Source organism: Sardina pilchardus, chromosome 1, assembly GCF_963854185.1.
Source record: "Sardina pilchardus chromosome 1, fSarPil1.1, whole genome shotgun sequence".
Classification (NCBI taxonomy): Eukaryota; Metazoa; Chordata; class Actinopteri; order Clupeiformes; family Clupeidae; genus Sardina; species Sardina pilchardus.
Genome location: NC_084994.1, coordinates 45,037,760 through 45,055,957, shown reverse-complemented (window position 1 = coordinate 45,055,957; position 18,198 = coordinate 45,037,760). Strand labels below are relative to the sequence as shown.

Below are 18,198 nucleotides of genomic sequence, written 5' to 3'. Positions count from 1 at the left end.
ATGTTATCACCTGAATTTTTACAAATTGTACATCTACATAGTTTCTCCTTATTTGGACCTACAGAAAGTAAGGTCTCCCAGAAAAAATCTACTTGTGAACCTAAACATGGCCTCTGAAATAGAGTCGGAAAAAAATATTTTTCGGAAACGTTTCCCCTCTGTAAGTCCTTCCCGAAACTATTGGGCTGTGGCATTTTATATTTGAATAGTTTACATATATTCAGACTGAAATATATCATCCAAATACAGAGTATCTTCAATGTAAATGTTTCCCATTAGAGACACTTTCTGCAAATGAAATTCTTTGCCATTTAAATGTCCTACAAAGAGCCTTTACAGACGTCTCTTTTTTGAGACTGTGGCACTGAAGGGTGCTTTTAAGGAGTTTTAGACTTCACTCTGTAACCTACATTTGCGCTAACTCAGTCAGGCTTAAGTACTTATACTGTGTGGAGAGTTAGAGAACAAGACAGACTGTGAATTAACGCCTTAGTTTCCCCCGTGGTCCAGAGGGAAAAAGAGGCTGTGTGTGTATATCTGTGTGTGTGTGTGTGTGTGTGTGTGTGTTAGCTGTCAGTGTCTCGTGCCTGACCAGAACATGGGAAGGGGGCTGGACGGGTGGATTTGTAAAATCAAATCACGGTCGGAGGGGCCGCGGTGTCCCCGTAAGAACTCATTACCCATCACATGCATGCGCTCCTCCCGCGGCCGCCGTGCCTGGACGCTCCGCTGACGCCCGGTCAGCCCCCACCGACTGCTGGCCGCTCATTTAGACGGCCAAATCGAATCTTGGCCCGGCACATTCTCTCCCCCCCCCACCCCCCGACATGCTGTTTGCCACCTTTGTCCAGCCAAGGAACTGGAACACACGACAGACAGGTCACACATAGTCGCATGCACACACTGGTGGCCTGTGTGTGTGTGTGTGTGTGACAGTGTGAGACCACTTGCCGTGCCCTCGCCACTGATCTGCGTTGAACGCGGCAGTGTGTCGCGCTGTTGACAACTCCGCTGGCTTCACTTTCAGATGGTTATGGAGAAGCTGCATCCTCTGAGAGAGACATGGTAGATATAGAGACATGGTAGATATGCCCCTACAGGTGCTGCATCCTCTGAGAGAGACATGGTAGATATAGAGACATGGTAGATATGCTCCTACAGGTGCTGTTATCAGCAGCCAGGGCCGTTCCGCCAGGAGACTCACCGAGGTGCGCGTCCCCACCTGTCGCTTATATGGTGGCCACTCGGTTTAGCACTCGGAAGGCAGGAAATAGATTCCTATGGTCAAGTCTGGTGTAAATGAAGACTTCTGCTACCATCGCTGGGTGAAGAATGTGTAAAGCAAATTAGTAGCAGGAGTGAAATGAAATGAAATGAAATGTCACTAAGTACTTCAAAAGGTTTTATTCTGGAAAAAAAAAAAAATGTCAGAACATATTATAATATTTCTCTATTTTAGAAGTTTTGTTTCAGGGCATTCAAGTTTAAATGAGATGTTATGAAATGCAAATAGGCAAACAATCAATATGCATAGAATTGACAGGAATGACAATTTGAAGGAGTGTATGTTTAGAGGATGGCTGAAACCAGCACACTCTGCATTCAGCACATAAAGTTCCTTTAAGGGTTTGGGGGGAAAAAAAACACTTTAGAGCTAAGGACCGGCCGAGGCATCAGGAACAGCTGGAGTTGTTGTGCTGGTGTGTGTGTGTGTGTGTGTGTGTCTGTGTCTGTGTCTGTGTGGGGTGGTAGTGTGTGTGTGCATGTACGTGTGAGTGTGTGTGTGTGTGTGTGTATGTACGTGTGAGTGTGTGTGTGTGTGTGTGTGTGTACGAATGCATTTGTGTTTTGGAGGGGGGTGTGAGAGGTTGGGCATGTGCAGGCCTCACGCCCAGTAACTCAATTCGGCCCCATATGTAATTTAATTCCCCATCAATCTGTGGTGTGCAGCTCGTTTAGTGACACCACCAGCCTCCATATCTGCACACACAGACCATACACTGATAAAGATGCCCCCATCTGAACCCTCGCCATGAAGGAGAGATATAGATAACACACAGAGAGAGAGAGAGAGAGAGAGAGAGAGAGAGAGAACGAGAAAGAGAGAGAGAGGCCTAATGGTTTATTGCATTGCTTGTCAACCCCTAGAATCTATTCAACAAGTCATGATGACAGTCAATCACCGTTTATCTCCATCTAACACCGCACTGACCCCAATCAGTTTCCCACAGAGCCCAGCGCTGCTGACCTGCCCGTGTCCGTGGCTGTGTCCATCTGCTTGGAAAATGCGCTCTCCCTTTTTTTTTTTCTCTCTCCCCTTCCATGCGCACTAAACATTGACCATATGTGCGAAAATCGCTGCACTCAAAAAAAAAAACAACCCCACAATCCAGCTTTCCTCTCTCATTCCACCCCCCCACCCCCCCTTCATTTATGAGTCCAGTCCTCCAGAACTCCCACTCCTTCCTCCCTGTGGACGGGGAGCTGGCCACAAGTGCTGTGTGGCTCCAAGTGGAGCTGGATCCAGAGCCAGGGCCGTCGGCCTGCACACACACACACACACACACACACACTAGCCGGCCCCTCCCTGCGACCTATGAGGGGTGAAGCCTCCGCTATTCATCACCCCCCCCCCTTTTTCTCTCTCTCTCTTTCTCCCTCTATCCCTCCTTCTCTCTGTCTTGGGGTCGTGACCTTGATGTTGTTTTTATGGCTTTCCTTCTTTCTTTCGTTTGTTTGTTCTGTCTGTCTCTCTTTTTCTTTCTCTCTCTCTCTCTCGTCGTCCTCCTCGTGTCCATTTTGGTGGCGTCTGCTGCTGACCGGAGTGAGTCACTCTCATTAGCGCAGACACAGACGGCTCTTTTTGCTGCTTTCTCAGCTGCTTTAGCTGACGGCCGAGGAGATACCCCAAGTAAACTATACTCTCTCTGTGTGTGTGTGTGTGTGTGTGTGTGTGTGTGTGTTTATGTACTTAAGGGAATATGTCTGGGCTTGTTCTCCCTGTAGAGTTCGCTAAGGCATTTTGATTTAATTTGCCAATAGCACATCATCTCTCTCTCTCTCTCTCTCTCTCTCTCTCTCTCTCTCTCTCTCTCTCTCTCTCTCTCTCTCTCTCTCTCTCTCACCTCTCCATACCTTCTCACAGGAGTCTGCAAACGCCCACTACCTGGAGGGCGGGGCCTCAGCACAGGGATTCCAGTTCTTCCTGCCCATTGGTGCAGGAGGCAGCTTCCAGCTCCCCTCCTCCCTGTTCATTGGTCGGAACGGGGAGAAGCGCACGTCACCCGAGCCCTCCTCAGACGAGCAGCTGGCCTGCCGCTGGAAGAAGGTGGGGGAGAGAGACAGGGTTATTTGGGGAGGGCAGGGGTGGGGTGGTGCTGTAGTCCGTTCAGAAAGTGTTGCTGATTACGGTGATTGAGATTCAGTGCTTGGCCTTGGCTCCACCAAGCTTAGGGACAGACATGTCAACTTTAATTGGCTGTAGTCGTATCTAAACGCTATACAATACGGTGTGCAAGGGCAGAATTATCTATAAAAACATAACAAATAAAACACTCAAGAAATAGTTATTTAGGTAAGACTTTATTAACTAACTGTTGCTGCCATTGTATGATCTTGCAGTCTTTTTTGGAGTATCTTAAGAAAGCCTCTAATACTCAAGTGAAACTCAAACTCTCACTTCATGTGCTGTCTGGTTTGCATTGAAGAATTTGATAATTTTTTGAGATGATTTGAGAATTAGATTTCTTAAAAACACCGTTCCAAGGGAAATAAAGAGACAGCTATATGTATTATCAAGTTATAACACGTTAACAATTAAGATGTCCTCCATATTTACTTTCACACTTTGTTTCCTGCTATCTGAGCAGCATATGGCGTGTACTAAACAGACAACAGGGCGTATTTTTTAAAACATTAGTCCAATAATTCCTCAAGAAGAACTCAGACCTTCAGGCGCGTTTGGAGCAACCATGCGCCCTCTGGTGGTTGAAGTAGGAAGAACGCCACCCCAGAACTAACTGTTAACAGCATTAAACTTGGGAGTGCCTGTATGCACGGCAGGCAATAAAAAAAAAAAACGACTGGACTTTAGTGTTTCAGTAATGTTTTTGAGTGGATTAAAGATTATATTGCCACATTACTGGGTAAGCACAGGGGACAGCTCTATACACAACGTGTAGTCTAGGTAAGAGTTTGTGAAGATTATTACCAGCAGCTTGTATCTTAAAGAAGTTAGTGTATCTCATATGTATCAGGCATTACATTCATCTGCTATTTCTTTTTGGTTCTTGGTTGCCATGCCGTGATAAGGTTATGAATTAGATTTCAAAAAGTACATTTCCAACTACCCGCTATACCGACATGTGGAACACTATCTAAATTGTTCATTGTTTTCTTCTTCGCTCCTGCTTTTCTGCAACTCTTTCTTCTCTTCCTGTCCTTTTCTCTGCTTCACATCTGACTCCCTAGTGCCGCCTGCTGTTCGACTCGCTGCAGGACTTGGTGGATCACGTTAATGACTTTCACGTGAAGCCCGAAAAGGATTCTGGGTACTGCTGCCACTGGGAGGGGTGTGCACGCAGAGGGCGTGGTTTTAACGCCAGGTAAGGCTTTACCCGCCTCCATATGGTGGATCCGTCGGTGGTCAGTATTGTAAAAAAATGAAATGAAAAAATATTTTTTTCTTTTGACTTGAGTTTGCATCCTTAGTCCTACCTTTCAAGATGCTATTTTCATAAAACATGGAATTTATAACTTTATCTCTCAATAGATAAAACGTTTCTTCACGGTGTTAAGGAAATAAAGTGATAATATTAATAATAATGATAATAATAACAATGATATTATATTAATAATATACCCAGGGGGCAAAGGGGGTTTTACAGACATGGACTGCTGTAAAAGGTTGTCATGCAAAAATAAAATCTAGGGTGTCCCAGGATCACAACCTGGGTGGACAACCCGGTCAATAAGCTGCTGTTTGTGTGTTATCGCCCTTTTTATGCCCCATTATAAGTCTATGGACGAATATATTATGGGGTGAATAGGGTAAAAATTTTAACAAATAGATATCCCCACAAAAAATCCTCAGATGATTATTTACATTAAGGCAATACTTTTTTGTATTCTGTCTGATCCTGGGACATCCTAGATTTTATTTTTGCATGACAACCTTTTACAGCAGCCCATGTCTGATTTCCCTAAAAAAGGGGGTTTTGCCCCCTGGGTAATAGTAGTAATAATAATGATAATAACAGTAATAATGATATTAATAATGGGTTGAATCAGACATCGCTGTCTAAATTGATCTGTCCTGTGTTGTGTTTATGGTCATGCAGGTACAAAATGCTGATCCATGTTCGCACCCACACCAACGAGAAGCCTCACCACTGCCCTACCTGCAACAAGAGCTTCTCACGCCTGGAGAACCTCAAGATACACAACCGCTCACACACAGGTAGGAACACCAGACACACACACACGCACACTCACACACACACACACACACACACACACGCACGCACGCGCACACACACACACACACACACACACACACACACACACACACACACACACACACACACACACACATACACATACACAGACACAGACACAGACACACATACACATACACACACACACACACACACACACACACACACACACACACACACACACACACACACACACATGCAGGGATGGGGGGAAAAACCCAACAAAATGTATTTTTACAATAAAATACCAAATACCTCACTCATAAATGTATCAAAATAAACTAAATTTGGATTCAGGTAGTCACATGCAGATGTAGCATCCTATTATCCTCCTATATAATCATTTAGTAATCAGTTAGGGTAGGCCTACTTAGTTCCCTGATAGGACCTTTAGCAGAATTTGATCTGGGGGCCCCTACCACCTATCACCCCCAGTAATATTGAATATTGTCAATGCTTAATCATTCACATCATTAGCGATTAATGACCTATATTATATACTGTATATACTGTATTTATTTTATATACAAAATATTTTTACTTATAATTTCATGATTACATTCTACTGGTGGTGTAAGTGTAATTAGGTGCCCTTCCATTTAAGAAGGAGAGTAACTTGTGGTCGTGTCCGTTGGCTAATATTTTGAAAAAAGAGACAAGGATATGAGGATGTAAGTCAGGATGTTTTCTAACAGATTAGTTAAAATAAATATTGAAACAACTCGAATAGAACATACACTATATTGCCAAAAGTATTCGCTCACTTGCCTTGACCCCATATCAACCAGTCACATCCTATTCTTAATCCATAGGGTTTATTATGACGTTGGTCCACTCTTTGAAGCTATAACAGCTTCAACTCTTCTGGGAAGACTTTCCACAAGGTTTAGGAGTGTGTTTATAGGATTTTTTGACCATTCTATCAAAGGTGCATTTGCGAGATCACACACTGATGTGGGACGAGGCGACTTGCTCTCATGATCCACTCTAATTCATCTCAAAGGTGTTCTTTTGGGTTGAGGTCAGGACTCTGTACGGGCCAGTCAAGTTCATGCACACCAAACTCTGTCATCCATGCCTTTATGGACCTTGCTTTGTGCACTGGTGCACAGTCATGTTGGAACAGGAAGTGGCCACATCAGTGTGTGACCTCGCAAATGCGCCTCTGATAGAATGGTCAAAAAATCCCATAAACACACTCCTAAACCTTGTGGAAAGTCTTCCCAGAAGAGTTGAAGCTGTTATAGCTTCAAAGAGTGGACCAACGTCATAATAAACCCTATGGATTAAGAATAGGATGTGACTGAAGTTCATATGTGAGTCAAGGCAGGTGAGCGAATACTTTTGGCAATATAGTGTATCTTGGATCGCCGAGAATTGTCATGAATTGAACACTGCACAAATGACAAGCAACTTAAATGATTCAATTAGAAAAATTGACTACTCAATTAAAACTATTTTAAAACTACTATTAAGACTATTTAAACACAAAAAAGTTGTGTTTCATTCAAAACCAGACTGTTTTATATAATTTTATAACGTAATATGGTTTGATAAATTGGACAGTCCACAAAGTATTTTACATTTGTTTAAAAATAGAAAAATAAAAAACACTCAAGTATTTTGATAAAAATATGAAGGCATTTGCATCATACCAATCCAAATAATGTTTTGTATTTTGTATTCGTATTTTAAATACATGTATCAGAAATACTGCCCATAGCTGCGCGCACACACACACACACACACACACACACACACACACACACACACACACACACACACACACACAGACAAATGCAAAACTGTTCACACACAGGAAGGTAAGCCTCCCTTGTCATCACACATACACACACCAAAATACACCAATGGACCAGTATATATATGCACACATTCTCAGCATTTAAACACACACACACACACACACACACACACACACACACACACACACACACACACACACACACACACACACACACACACACACACACACACACACACACACACACACACACACACACACCCTGACACACATACAAACATTTGCATCCTGTCTTCAGGACTGGACATTTTTTTCTTTCCCCGGCCACTCGTAGTAGTAAATGATTATTTTGTGTCCATAGAATGTAACCATAGATTACATAACTGTTCCAGTACCACACCCTATGCCTAGCCCATCAGTAAAGAATGGGTCACTTTTTTGTCATCAGAAACATTGTTAACTTAGTGGGGACAAGAATTTTGTCCCCAGAAAAGACTACTTTTGATAGCTTAATTTACATACATACATACAAACACACCGAAACACATGCTCAGACACACACATACATACATACATACATACACACACTGAAACACACGCTCAGACATACATACATACATACATACATACACACACTGAAACACACGCTCAGACATACATACATACATACATACATACACACCGAAACACACGCTCAGACACACACACACACACATACATACATACATACATACATACATACATATACACCGAAACACACGCTCAGACGCACACACATACATACACACCAAAACACACGCTCAGACTCACATCCACACATCCACACCGAAAACACATGCTCAGACACACCTCTGAGTGCATGCAAACACCTACCCACCCACAATCCAATACCTCATCACCTCATCCCATGCATGCCTCTGTCACTGTCTCCTGTAGGCGAGAAGCCCTACATCTGCCCCTACGAGGGCTGCAACAAGCGCTACTCCAACTCCAGCGACCGCTTCAAGCACACGCGCACGCACTACGTGGACAAGCCCTACTTCTGCAAGATGGTGGGCTGCCTGAAGCGCTACACCGACCCCAGCTCCCTGCGCAAGCACATCAAGGCCCACGGCCACTTCGTGGCGCAGGAGCAGAACCCGTCGTCCGGCATGGAGGCCCTGCTGAAGGCCGGCCGCCTGGTGGCCGCCGCCGCCGCCGGGGGTCCCCCCATGCTCGGGTGCGCCCGGTCCAAGGGCGACTCCACCCCTCCGCCCGAGCTGCCCTACGTCGCCGGGGCCCACATCATCCTTCCGGGGGCTGCCGCGGCTGCCGCAGCTCTCTTCGGGGGCCACGGCCTGCAGGGCCTCGGCGGAGCCTCGCTGCCCCTGTCCAACATCGGGCCGCTGGATCTGAGCGCGCTGGGGAGCCGGGTGGCCTCCGCCCCGGGCCTGTCCCACGGCGGGCACCTGGGGCTGGGCAAGCCCCCGTCCCTGCTCTCGCCCCTGTTCCCGGGGGCCTCTCTGGGGCTGGGGCCCCTGCTGGCCAGCAGAGCCCGGGGCCGCAAGAGGGCCAGGGAGGAGGAAGACGAGGAGGACGACGAGGAGAGGATGGAGGAGGAGGACGGAGAAGAGGAAGAGGTGGGCTTCGGACGCGACCCCATGTCCTGGGTCGTCATTCCACCCGGGATGGTGGTGTTAAGGCCAGCTGTGGTCAACTAAGCAACGGGGCCCTTCGGGAAAGGGTGCTGAATGGATGTGTGTGTCTGTGTGTGTGTGTGTGTGTGTGTGTGCACAAGTGTGAGTGAGAGAGAGTGTGTGAGAGCGTGTGGGTGTGTTGAGAAATTTTGGGGAGGGGACGAATTTCCACCATTCCTACAACGGTTCATAGGTAGAATTGAACGCTTTTTTTGTGTCTCTCTCTCAACGAAAGCTATAACAGAATAACCCTATTCGTTCCCTACAGAAGATCGAAATAAGAGTCGGAAGCTATGGGACAGTTTTACTTGAACATTCCTACCTGAGGCCTAATGAAATAAGCATGTCTTAACCAACGACACGTGGCTTCCTCCTGGTGAACAACTTGCTAAGGGAGTAGCATCTACAAGCTAAAGAGAAAGGGCAATAAGGCCGTTCCAGAGGTGCGACTGGACACGTGACTCACTCTTAAGCCATCCGTCGTGAGGCTTATGCTGTCGTAGCAGCGTGACGACAGTGACGACGCGGTCACTCTATGTTCGGTCTAATGTTGACAGAGACCCTGAGAGGCCACCATGGGACAGAACTTTCTGTTTCTTTTTCCTCTCTCTCTCTCTCTCTCTCTTTCTCTCTGACACACCTTTGCCTTTCCTTTCAACAAATTTTGCTTTCCCTCCCACAAACCCTCCACATTCTGTGGCAATACTATTGTGCTCACACTTGTTACTGTGAGGGAATACAACGGTAACACAAGGGAATGCAAAAACAAGCATTGTAAGGGAACGCAAGGTAGTAAAGAAACTAGCGACAGGATACAGATGTATTTCCAAATACGGGGAACTCTAACTCTGGCTTCTTAGGGGTCCATACATTTCAGAGTGCTTCTCAAAGGCAATTTACCCTGACAGTCCAGCAACCCAACAGCCCCCTTAAGGCTGTCTGTCAAAGCATTCTTTTGCACTTTATGCTGTTCTAGAACCGTTTTTTTTTCTTTCAGTTTCACAGGACCTCTACTTCATGACATAGCAAACAAAAACAACAAAGATACATTTTTTGTTTGTTTGTTTGTTTGTTTTTAAAAATGTTCTTTAAAAGTTTTTTTTTTTCTCTCTGACGAAAGGCAACACACCAACGTCTCATATCTCAAATGTTCTTTTATATGAATTCCATTGTTCGTGGGCTTCTGAGTCTTTGTATGAAAATTGATGCTATTTGTATGTGATTTCTAGGCAGACAAACCCCATGCAATAGTGTGGTGCAACTGAAACAGTTCTGACAGGCTGTGGAGACAGCAACAACGGACCATGAGCTTTTAAGTTTTGAAGCCGAGTTAAACGCTTTGCTTTTTTTCGTCTGTGATACTAACCTACCCTGCCGCTTCAGTTGCTCCCTTCTCAAAGGATAGAAGTTGACGTTGCACTCAGACAAGCCTCAAAAAGAAGCTCTTGGTGGACAATCATCACATTGCTGCTTATTGCACATACTTAACAAACTCTAGCTTAGCATGACACATCTGTGAACTAAAAAGCTAAATGTAAGCTGAGAGAAGAGTAAATTCTATACATATTGCTAGCTGTGTGACAACGAGGACCAGTAGCATAGCCTACTGCAGGACTTGGACCATGGTACTGCTCCTGTAACTGCTTAACAAATGTGAGTCAATACTCATGGCTTCCATGAAAAGTAGCCTACTAGAGATGCAAAAGGTCTTCTAGGTAACAACAAGTACTGAGAGTAAGTAGGTACAGAGAAGGTTAAGTGACCACATTACCGCTCCAGTCCATTTGTAGATTCGCTCTTTGGCTACGTCCAGGGATCTGCTGGGGGGATGCAGCTCACGGACCTCTGAACTGACCTGACCGCCTGTTGTTTACTGAACGTGAGATGTGTTTGACAGGTGCTTTGTGTCGGCGTTCTTTTCCGTGATCCTCCTCCCGTTTCCTCGAGACTAGAGGAAGAGGAGACTGTGGTCCACCTAATTCCCCTCTTTTGCGTTTTTTTATCTCAAACGGTGTAGCCCACTGAGACACCCGTGTCCATCCATCACAAGGCTATCAGGGTGCGGTGTTGCACTTATGATACAGTTTAGGAAAGTAAACCGAGTGACTCACATGGTCTCTACGCCGGTGGCCATCTTTGAATATGCAGTATTTGAGTTAACGCAGTATGCCGGCTATGCTAGCTGTCACAATAAGGACGTGGAGTCCACACCTCTTCTTGCACCATTGTGGCTGTGCTGTTTTATGAGTATAAAATCAGATCGTAAGTCTGATAGGATTCATTCTATTATATTTCTGTGATGACGAAACATTTTTAATGTTGATTGTATTAGCTTTTTTTTTTTTTTTTTTTAATTGTCCTTTGTCACGTATTGCTGCTCTGTGCTTCCATTGACACGGACCTGGTCACGGTCTACTCCCTGACACATTATGTTTAAACATTAACAGATAAGCATTCACTTACGGTAATAATAGATTTCTCCTATTTGAAATCAGCAGCTGAGCATTCTTGTGTGTGTGTGTGTGTGTGTGTATGTATGTGTGTTTGTGTGTGTGTGTGTATGTGTGTGTGTTTTTTAACCATTTAGCTGTTGTTGTTTTTTTATTTGCACATAAAGATATTTAATTATCAGTATTTTAATGGTCCGAAGTGCCTTCTATTTAGGTGAAAGTAGACAACATACAGTGTATGAGATAAGCATTTATGTAGAGTTATCTGTATAAATGTATATTTTCCCCCCAAGTCTTTGTTTTTACGGACAATTGTGAGGGATCCATAAAACTAAAATGTGTGCAATTAGAACCTCTTTAGAGGTCTCTCCTGTTGTTAAGGATGTATTTTGTAACTGTTAAAAGAGAAGTGATGTCTTCTTCCTCAATTCAACACCTGTATCTAAAGATTTTGTTTTGCACCTAGAGTCAGACTGGAGGGTCTGGCCTGTAGAAAAGACACTAAGAACTACAGGACGTCAGTTTAGTCCACAGTGGTCCACAACTGATCCCACACCACAGAGTGTAAAAAGAGAAAGGAAATGAAATTTAGTGTTTCAGCCGCAGATGAGCTTGTTTTACAGCACAGACAATCAGTAGAATGCAGATCTGTGAAACCAAACCAGTGTACACACACATCGTCTCAGCTGTGGTTGAGGAAAGGTGTCACAGGCTGCTTTTGTTTGAAAACAACAAAAAAGGGTTCCGTTCCCATTGGATCAGGGGCCTGTTTGTAGTGGCCGTGTACCAAAAAGATTTGTGCAATTCTAGACACAGCACAAAGACGTTTAGAACTGAAGACACTGACAACATATTAGTAAGGAATGGTCTTTTTTCACTTGTCAATAGAATTGCAAAGAAAGAAAAAAGTTATGACACATTAGGAGATAATGCATTAAATTTGATGTGTAGATTTTTTATGTTTCTAATTTGCCTCCACTTCAACGGCTGAATTAAAGGCACTGATACATTGTTGATGAAGTGCTTGGAAAAAAATCTGCCATTTTAAAATTTCTAAAAGAAAATGAAATAAATACTTTTCCCATCCCATTTTCACCACTGAGGGGTGCTATAAATAAAAACAAATATTTGCAATATCATGAATTAATGTTTTTTTTTTTTTTTTCAGAAAACAAGGAAACACATGTTTACCAAGAGCCAGTCAAAACGTAGTCACTAGTAATTATGAAGTCAAACAATTCTTGTAACGTTGATCTATTTTGGCCTATTAACCTGCTGATCTGTTGTATGAGTGTGGCCAAGATAAATGCTGACAATTTATATGTCTGGACACATGTTAAGCTGACATTTAATGATGATTGGCATAATCCTTTTCAGAGAAAAAAAAGAGATATTTTTTACACTTTGTTATGTGGGACCAAGGGTGAAATGTAGCATTTAGCATAATTAATTTCGAGACTTACAGTTTTGTCACTGTAATACCGCCCTTGAACAATCAGGCTCATGGACATCAAACAGAACTCCCAAATGAGAGTTACAAGAAAAGCCCAAATATGAACCCTCCTGTTTTTTTTCAAGCCATCTTTGAGTCAGCTTTGTTATCAATGGTTACGACAATGGCAACAATGTCAGATCAAGAAGAATGACACTAATGGTGTTAATTAAACAGCATTTGACAAACACTACAGTTGTTGGGTGTGTGTTTCTGTGATATGATTGTGTGTTTCTGTAACTCTGTCGCAGCCTCAAAATGTTCCTGTTCAAATAGCGCTCCCAAACTTTCGTCATACATGTTGTATGTTAAAGGCGTATAGTCCTGGAATCATACCCTGCCCCCTCTCCCTTTCGGCGCCTCTTCTCGAGGTGTACATAGAAATTGATAAAACATTTAATTAAATTGAGCTATCTCTTGTACATTTTGCTGATAGTGAGCAATACAAAATAATAAATGAGCTATTGTTTGAGGCCCTTGACACAAATTTTGTTGCAAAGAGAACTTCTTGGCAGTGGAGGACATGCCATTGATGCTGATGTTAGTTTAAGATAACTTAGTTCCCAAATCACCAAGTGTTTGAGCTTGAGTTACTGTAAATTCAAAGTAAACAGTTGATAGTCAAGACTAGCAGGTGGTTTGGCCGATTTACTAACTTTGATAACAAATGAAAGCTTGTAGAGTATCTAAAATAAATCTCCAAATAAAGCATTATTGCAGGTGGCTCTTGTACATTTTTTACATTGGAATCTCATTACTTTTTTTGCCTTCAGCTGCTCAGTTGCCCCAACACACATGCACGCACACGCACACGCACACACACACACACACACACACACACACACACACACTCACACACACACACACACACACACACACACACACACACACACACACACACACACACACACACACACACACACACACCTTATCTGATCTCAGGCCCGTTCTCTGTCCATTCATCCTGGAGGATTTCAAGAGGCCTTTCCCCCACTGCCTCTGTCTCCCCTGCCTAGTTCCTCCCAGGCCACACCTGTGACCTCAGCAGTGGGGGTGGGGCCACACCTGTGACCTCATCAGCAGAGGCGGGGCCACACCTGTAGCAGTGTAAAACCCTGTTAGGTATGGACCCTCAGCCAATCTGCAGGTTTGGGGTCACAGCAGCCAGGAGCTGGTCTACACAGCTGGAGTACAAGAACTTGGCCAGGGCTTCAGCAACGATGACAGGGAAAGGTGAGTCAACTCACTCCAACTGATAGTCTTACCTGACAGATTCAGGCCCTTGTAGTCTATTACAGTTTCAACATACAATTAATATGGTTTAGCTCTATCAACAGAACAAGAGTGTTGTTGCACTGTAAGGAGTGTAACTTGATATTGTCACATTGTGTGTGTGTGTGTGTGTGTGAGAGAGAGACATATTAGCCTGTTTGATTTGCAAAAATCTTTTGAAATGCATCAAACAGGCTAATAGGCCTACTGGTAAAAGCACCATGCCAATCTAGCTATGGTGAAGGGTATGTGATGATGTGAGGCTATGGGAAAAATGCCATGATTCAATGTAGGTCTTCAGTATTACATGTGCCTGTCACCTGGCTGTATGCACCGTCGCTGGATATGGCATCACCAGGAATGCCACTATTGTTATACCCCTATTATAGTGCAAATACATCAAACACGGCATATGACAGTGAGGTTGCAAGTTCAAAGCGGCAAAATATAGTTATTTGAACTATATATTTTTTTAAATAACAGCTTCAAACTCATCTTGATGCCACAATGACTCACAGTCTCGGACACAATCATAGAGTCTCCAGCTTTAGAGATGCTATAGGAATGCCGGGTGTTGCATTATGTGTTGTGATCATCACAGGTAGGAGTAGTTTTAGTACCCTTTTAGTCAGTCTTAGACTAATTTTGAACCCACCTTAGCTCTAAATGGTTAACATTGACCTTTTAAGTAGAGCTGTCGGCATTAACAGCACAGATTTGTTGGCTTGTCGATTTATATCCTATCTAGGGTTCAATGAAGTGTGTCCAGTCCAGTCCAGTCTAAAGAGGAAGGACAATATGACAGAACCAGAGTGTGGGCTGGGTCCTCAAGATCTCAGCCTGGAGAATGACAGAGGGGGAGAGAGAGATAGAGAGATAGAGAGATAGAGAGAGCAAGAGAAAGAGAGAGGAACGGAGACAGAAGCCTGAGGGCTAATTGCATGGTGATGCTTCAGAGGCTCATCTGAGGCTTGGAGGAATGTGAAGCACAAACGCAAAGCAGATGCCACGGCGACCCCGGGGAGGGAGGGGACAAGACACACTCTAAAGACACACACTAAATACACACTAAAGACACACACTAAATACACACTAAAGACACACTCTAAAGACACACACTAAAGACACACACTAAAGACACACACTACACACTAAAGACACACTCTAAAGACACACACTAAAGACACACACTAAAGACACACTCTAAAGACACACACTAAAGACTCACACTAAAGACACTCTAAAGACACACACTAAAGACTCACACTAAAGACACTCTAAAGACACACACTAAAGACTCACTCTGAAGACACACACTAAAGACACACACTAAAGACACACTCTAAAGACACACAATAAGGACACATACTAAAGACACTCACTAAAGACACACACTAAAGACACACTCTAAAGACTCACACTAAAGACACACTAAAGACGTAATGAGTTACAAATGATTAGTTACTTCTTTAAATTGTAATGAGATGACTTTACTCCTTTTGGACTTGTTACTTATAACTCTTTACTCTTTATTTGATACTAGATGGTCTTACGCAATAACAAGGGTATGAAAATGGATTACACTGATACAGTATCTGCAATTTCAGGTTCAAAATTGGTTGGCTGAAAGTCGCCTACTTTCATTCCTTTAGACAATATTAATTGTGTGACCTTTGCTAAGGGCTATGTTTCTTATCAGCCATCCCTGACCATGTCACATCACACAAATGTAGTGTAGATGTGTACTTATATTCTTATGTATTTATTACTTCATGTTGTTATGTGTTGATGTGTATGTGTTGGCTACCTGAAGTGAGCCGAATTGCTCCTTGGGGACAGTTCAATGTGTTGTGGGAGTAGCTTCCTTTAAACCAATGAGAATGACATCTATCATTCCCTTTAAGAGCCAGCAGTGCAACATCAGACACCGCAGCAGTATTTTTGACAGTCAGTGAAGGAATCTGCTTGCTTTACTAAAACCTGTGTGTGACTAGCAGAGTATAGCCTACATGCATTCTGATCTAGCCAATTATTTGTTCTCATAGGCCAACTGAAACTAACATAGTGGTGTCATAGTCAATAGCAAAACAGTTATACACAGTTATTCACTTTCACCATTGACTGATGAGGGGTTACAATCGAAAAACGAGGCCTGAAAAAAGCAATATTTACCCCAACAATGCGAATGACTGAATAAAAATCATAAGGAAATTTATCCCGCAGGAGTTGTTTGGGACTGGTTGCTAAGGGCTGCTTACATCTCGGCTGTGCTTTATTTGTGCTTTTCCACTATAGAGCAGGTCATTCTTGGTCAGTGGTGTGATGATGGCGCGTATAAGACAGTGATTTTTGGATAATTCGCCAGAACACGCCTTATAGTTGCCACATCCTTTGTACGCGAAAATTCCTCACTGATTGTGTACGATATTAATAAGACTTGCTTCGCATTTTACATCACGCTTTACGCCACGTTGCGCTGTGTGTACAATCGGGACCATTACGACATATTAATAAGCTAATAGGCAGGAAAAGGTGTGGTCATTTGAGTAATAGGATTATGATGAAGTGCCCCTGATAAGGCAGTTGCCTAAGCCTGCATAGAAATGACATACAATCCCAGTTTCATATACCTCAATGACTGCATAGGATTCCAATTACCACAGGGGAGGTGTGTTTATTTTAAGCATTAGAAGCAAATTATTATTAAATATGTTGGCATAAAATATGTAATGAATATCAATTCATCAAATATCTAACATAGTTTCCAGACAATGTCAGCTGATTCAGAAATGATTGCCTGAGCAATTGCCACTGAAATGACTGTGTACTCTCTTCCCTTGTCATTGCAGGAGAGAGATGTGACGTAAGGAGCTGTTTCAGAGTACTTCTTGCCATGTCACTGTGCGCTTTGGCTGGCTTCTACGTGGCGGACTTCTTCCCTATAAGTATTGTGAATCAGACAGGGCAGCAAGATGGTTTCTCCTTTCAGTCATTCTCCAGATTAATCCTCAATTCACCTACTTACCCCCACCCTCAACACCAACCTCAACCCCACAACAATGAAAGAGTCACTTCCAAGTTAATGCCGAAGACAGGTGTCAGTGTGACCAAAACCACCACCACCACCACTCCCTTTCCCACCACTGTCAAAAGCACCATCAGGACTAGTATCTCCACCACTGCTAGCACCCTGATGGCAACAACCAGGCAGGACCACGCCGCCTACCCGCGGCAGTACCGCTTCCTCATCAACGAGCCTGAGGTGTGCCAGAGGCAGAAGCCCTTCCTGGTGCTCATGGTGCCGGTGCACCCGGGCAACGAGTGGGCCCGCGATGCCATCCGGAGCACGTGGGGGAACGAGACCGTGGTGCAGGGCAAGGTGGTGACCACGCTCTTCCTGCTGGGCAGTCTGCACCCCGACGTGGCCACTCCGAGTGCGAAGAAGAGGGTATACAACGAGAGCGCGTGGCACCACGACATCCTGCTGAGCGACTTCGTGGACTCCTACCTCAACCTGACCATCAAGACCATGGTGATCATGGACTGGCTGGCCACCTACTGCCCAGGTGCTGCCTACGCCATGAAGATCGACTCGGACATGTTCCTCAACGTGGAGAACCTCATGTCCCTGCTGCTCATGCCCCAGACGCCCAAACAGAACTACATCACGGGCTACACCATGTGGAACCGGCCTGTGGTCCGCGACCCCCAGTCCAAATGGTATGTCTCTGAGGAGCTCTACCCCAAGCCCAACTATCCCAACTACTTGTTGGGGATGGGCTACCTCCTCTCCAACGACCTCCCGGAGAAGCTGGTGCGAGTCTCCAAGGACATCAAGCCCTTCAACATCGAGGACGCTTATGTAGGCGTGTGCCTGACACACTTGAAGATAGTGGTCAGCATTCCTCCTGACCCCTCTCAGTTCAGAGCGTACACGTCGGGGCCGTTCAAGCGTTGTGACTACGTTAACGTCATAACCACAATCTTGGGCTCTGCCAAACAACTGCTGGAGTACTGGGCGGGGTATAAGGAGGGGGGACCCCCCTGTTGA

The 18,198-nt window shown here is 44.3% G+C and overlaps 2 protein-coding genes across 2 annotated transcripts in view; both read left to right on the top strand.

Moving 5' to 3' along the window:
• Nucleotides 1–13,066, top strand: part of glis2a (GLIS family zinc finger 2a) — a 29,523-nt gene extending 16,457 nt beyond the window's left edge. Inside the window, exons 4-7 of the mRNA XM_062545894.1 lie at nucleotides 3,146–3,328; nucleotides 4,471–4,604; nucleotides 5,340–5,458; nucleotides 8,194–13,066. Coding sequence (XP_062401878.1) covers nucleotides 3,146–3,328; nucleotides 4,471–4,604; nucleotides 5,340–5,458; nucleotides 8,194–8,957 — 1,200 coding nt within the window. The 3' untranslated portion in view covers nucleotides 8,958–13,066. The remainder of the gene's footprint in view (nucleotides 1–3,145; nucleotides 3,329–4,470; nucleotides 4,605–5,339; nucleotides 5,459–8,193) is intronic.
• A 4,163-nt stretch (nucleotides 13,067–17,229) lies between these two features.
• On the top strand, nucleotides 17,230–18,198 carry LOC134079249 (beta-1,3-galactosyltransferase 2-like). Its single transcript, XM_062535505.1, has one exon. The coding sequence runs from the start codon at nucleotides 17,230–17,232 to the stop codon at nucleotides 18,196–18,198; it is 969 nt and encodes a 322-aa protein (XP_062391489.1).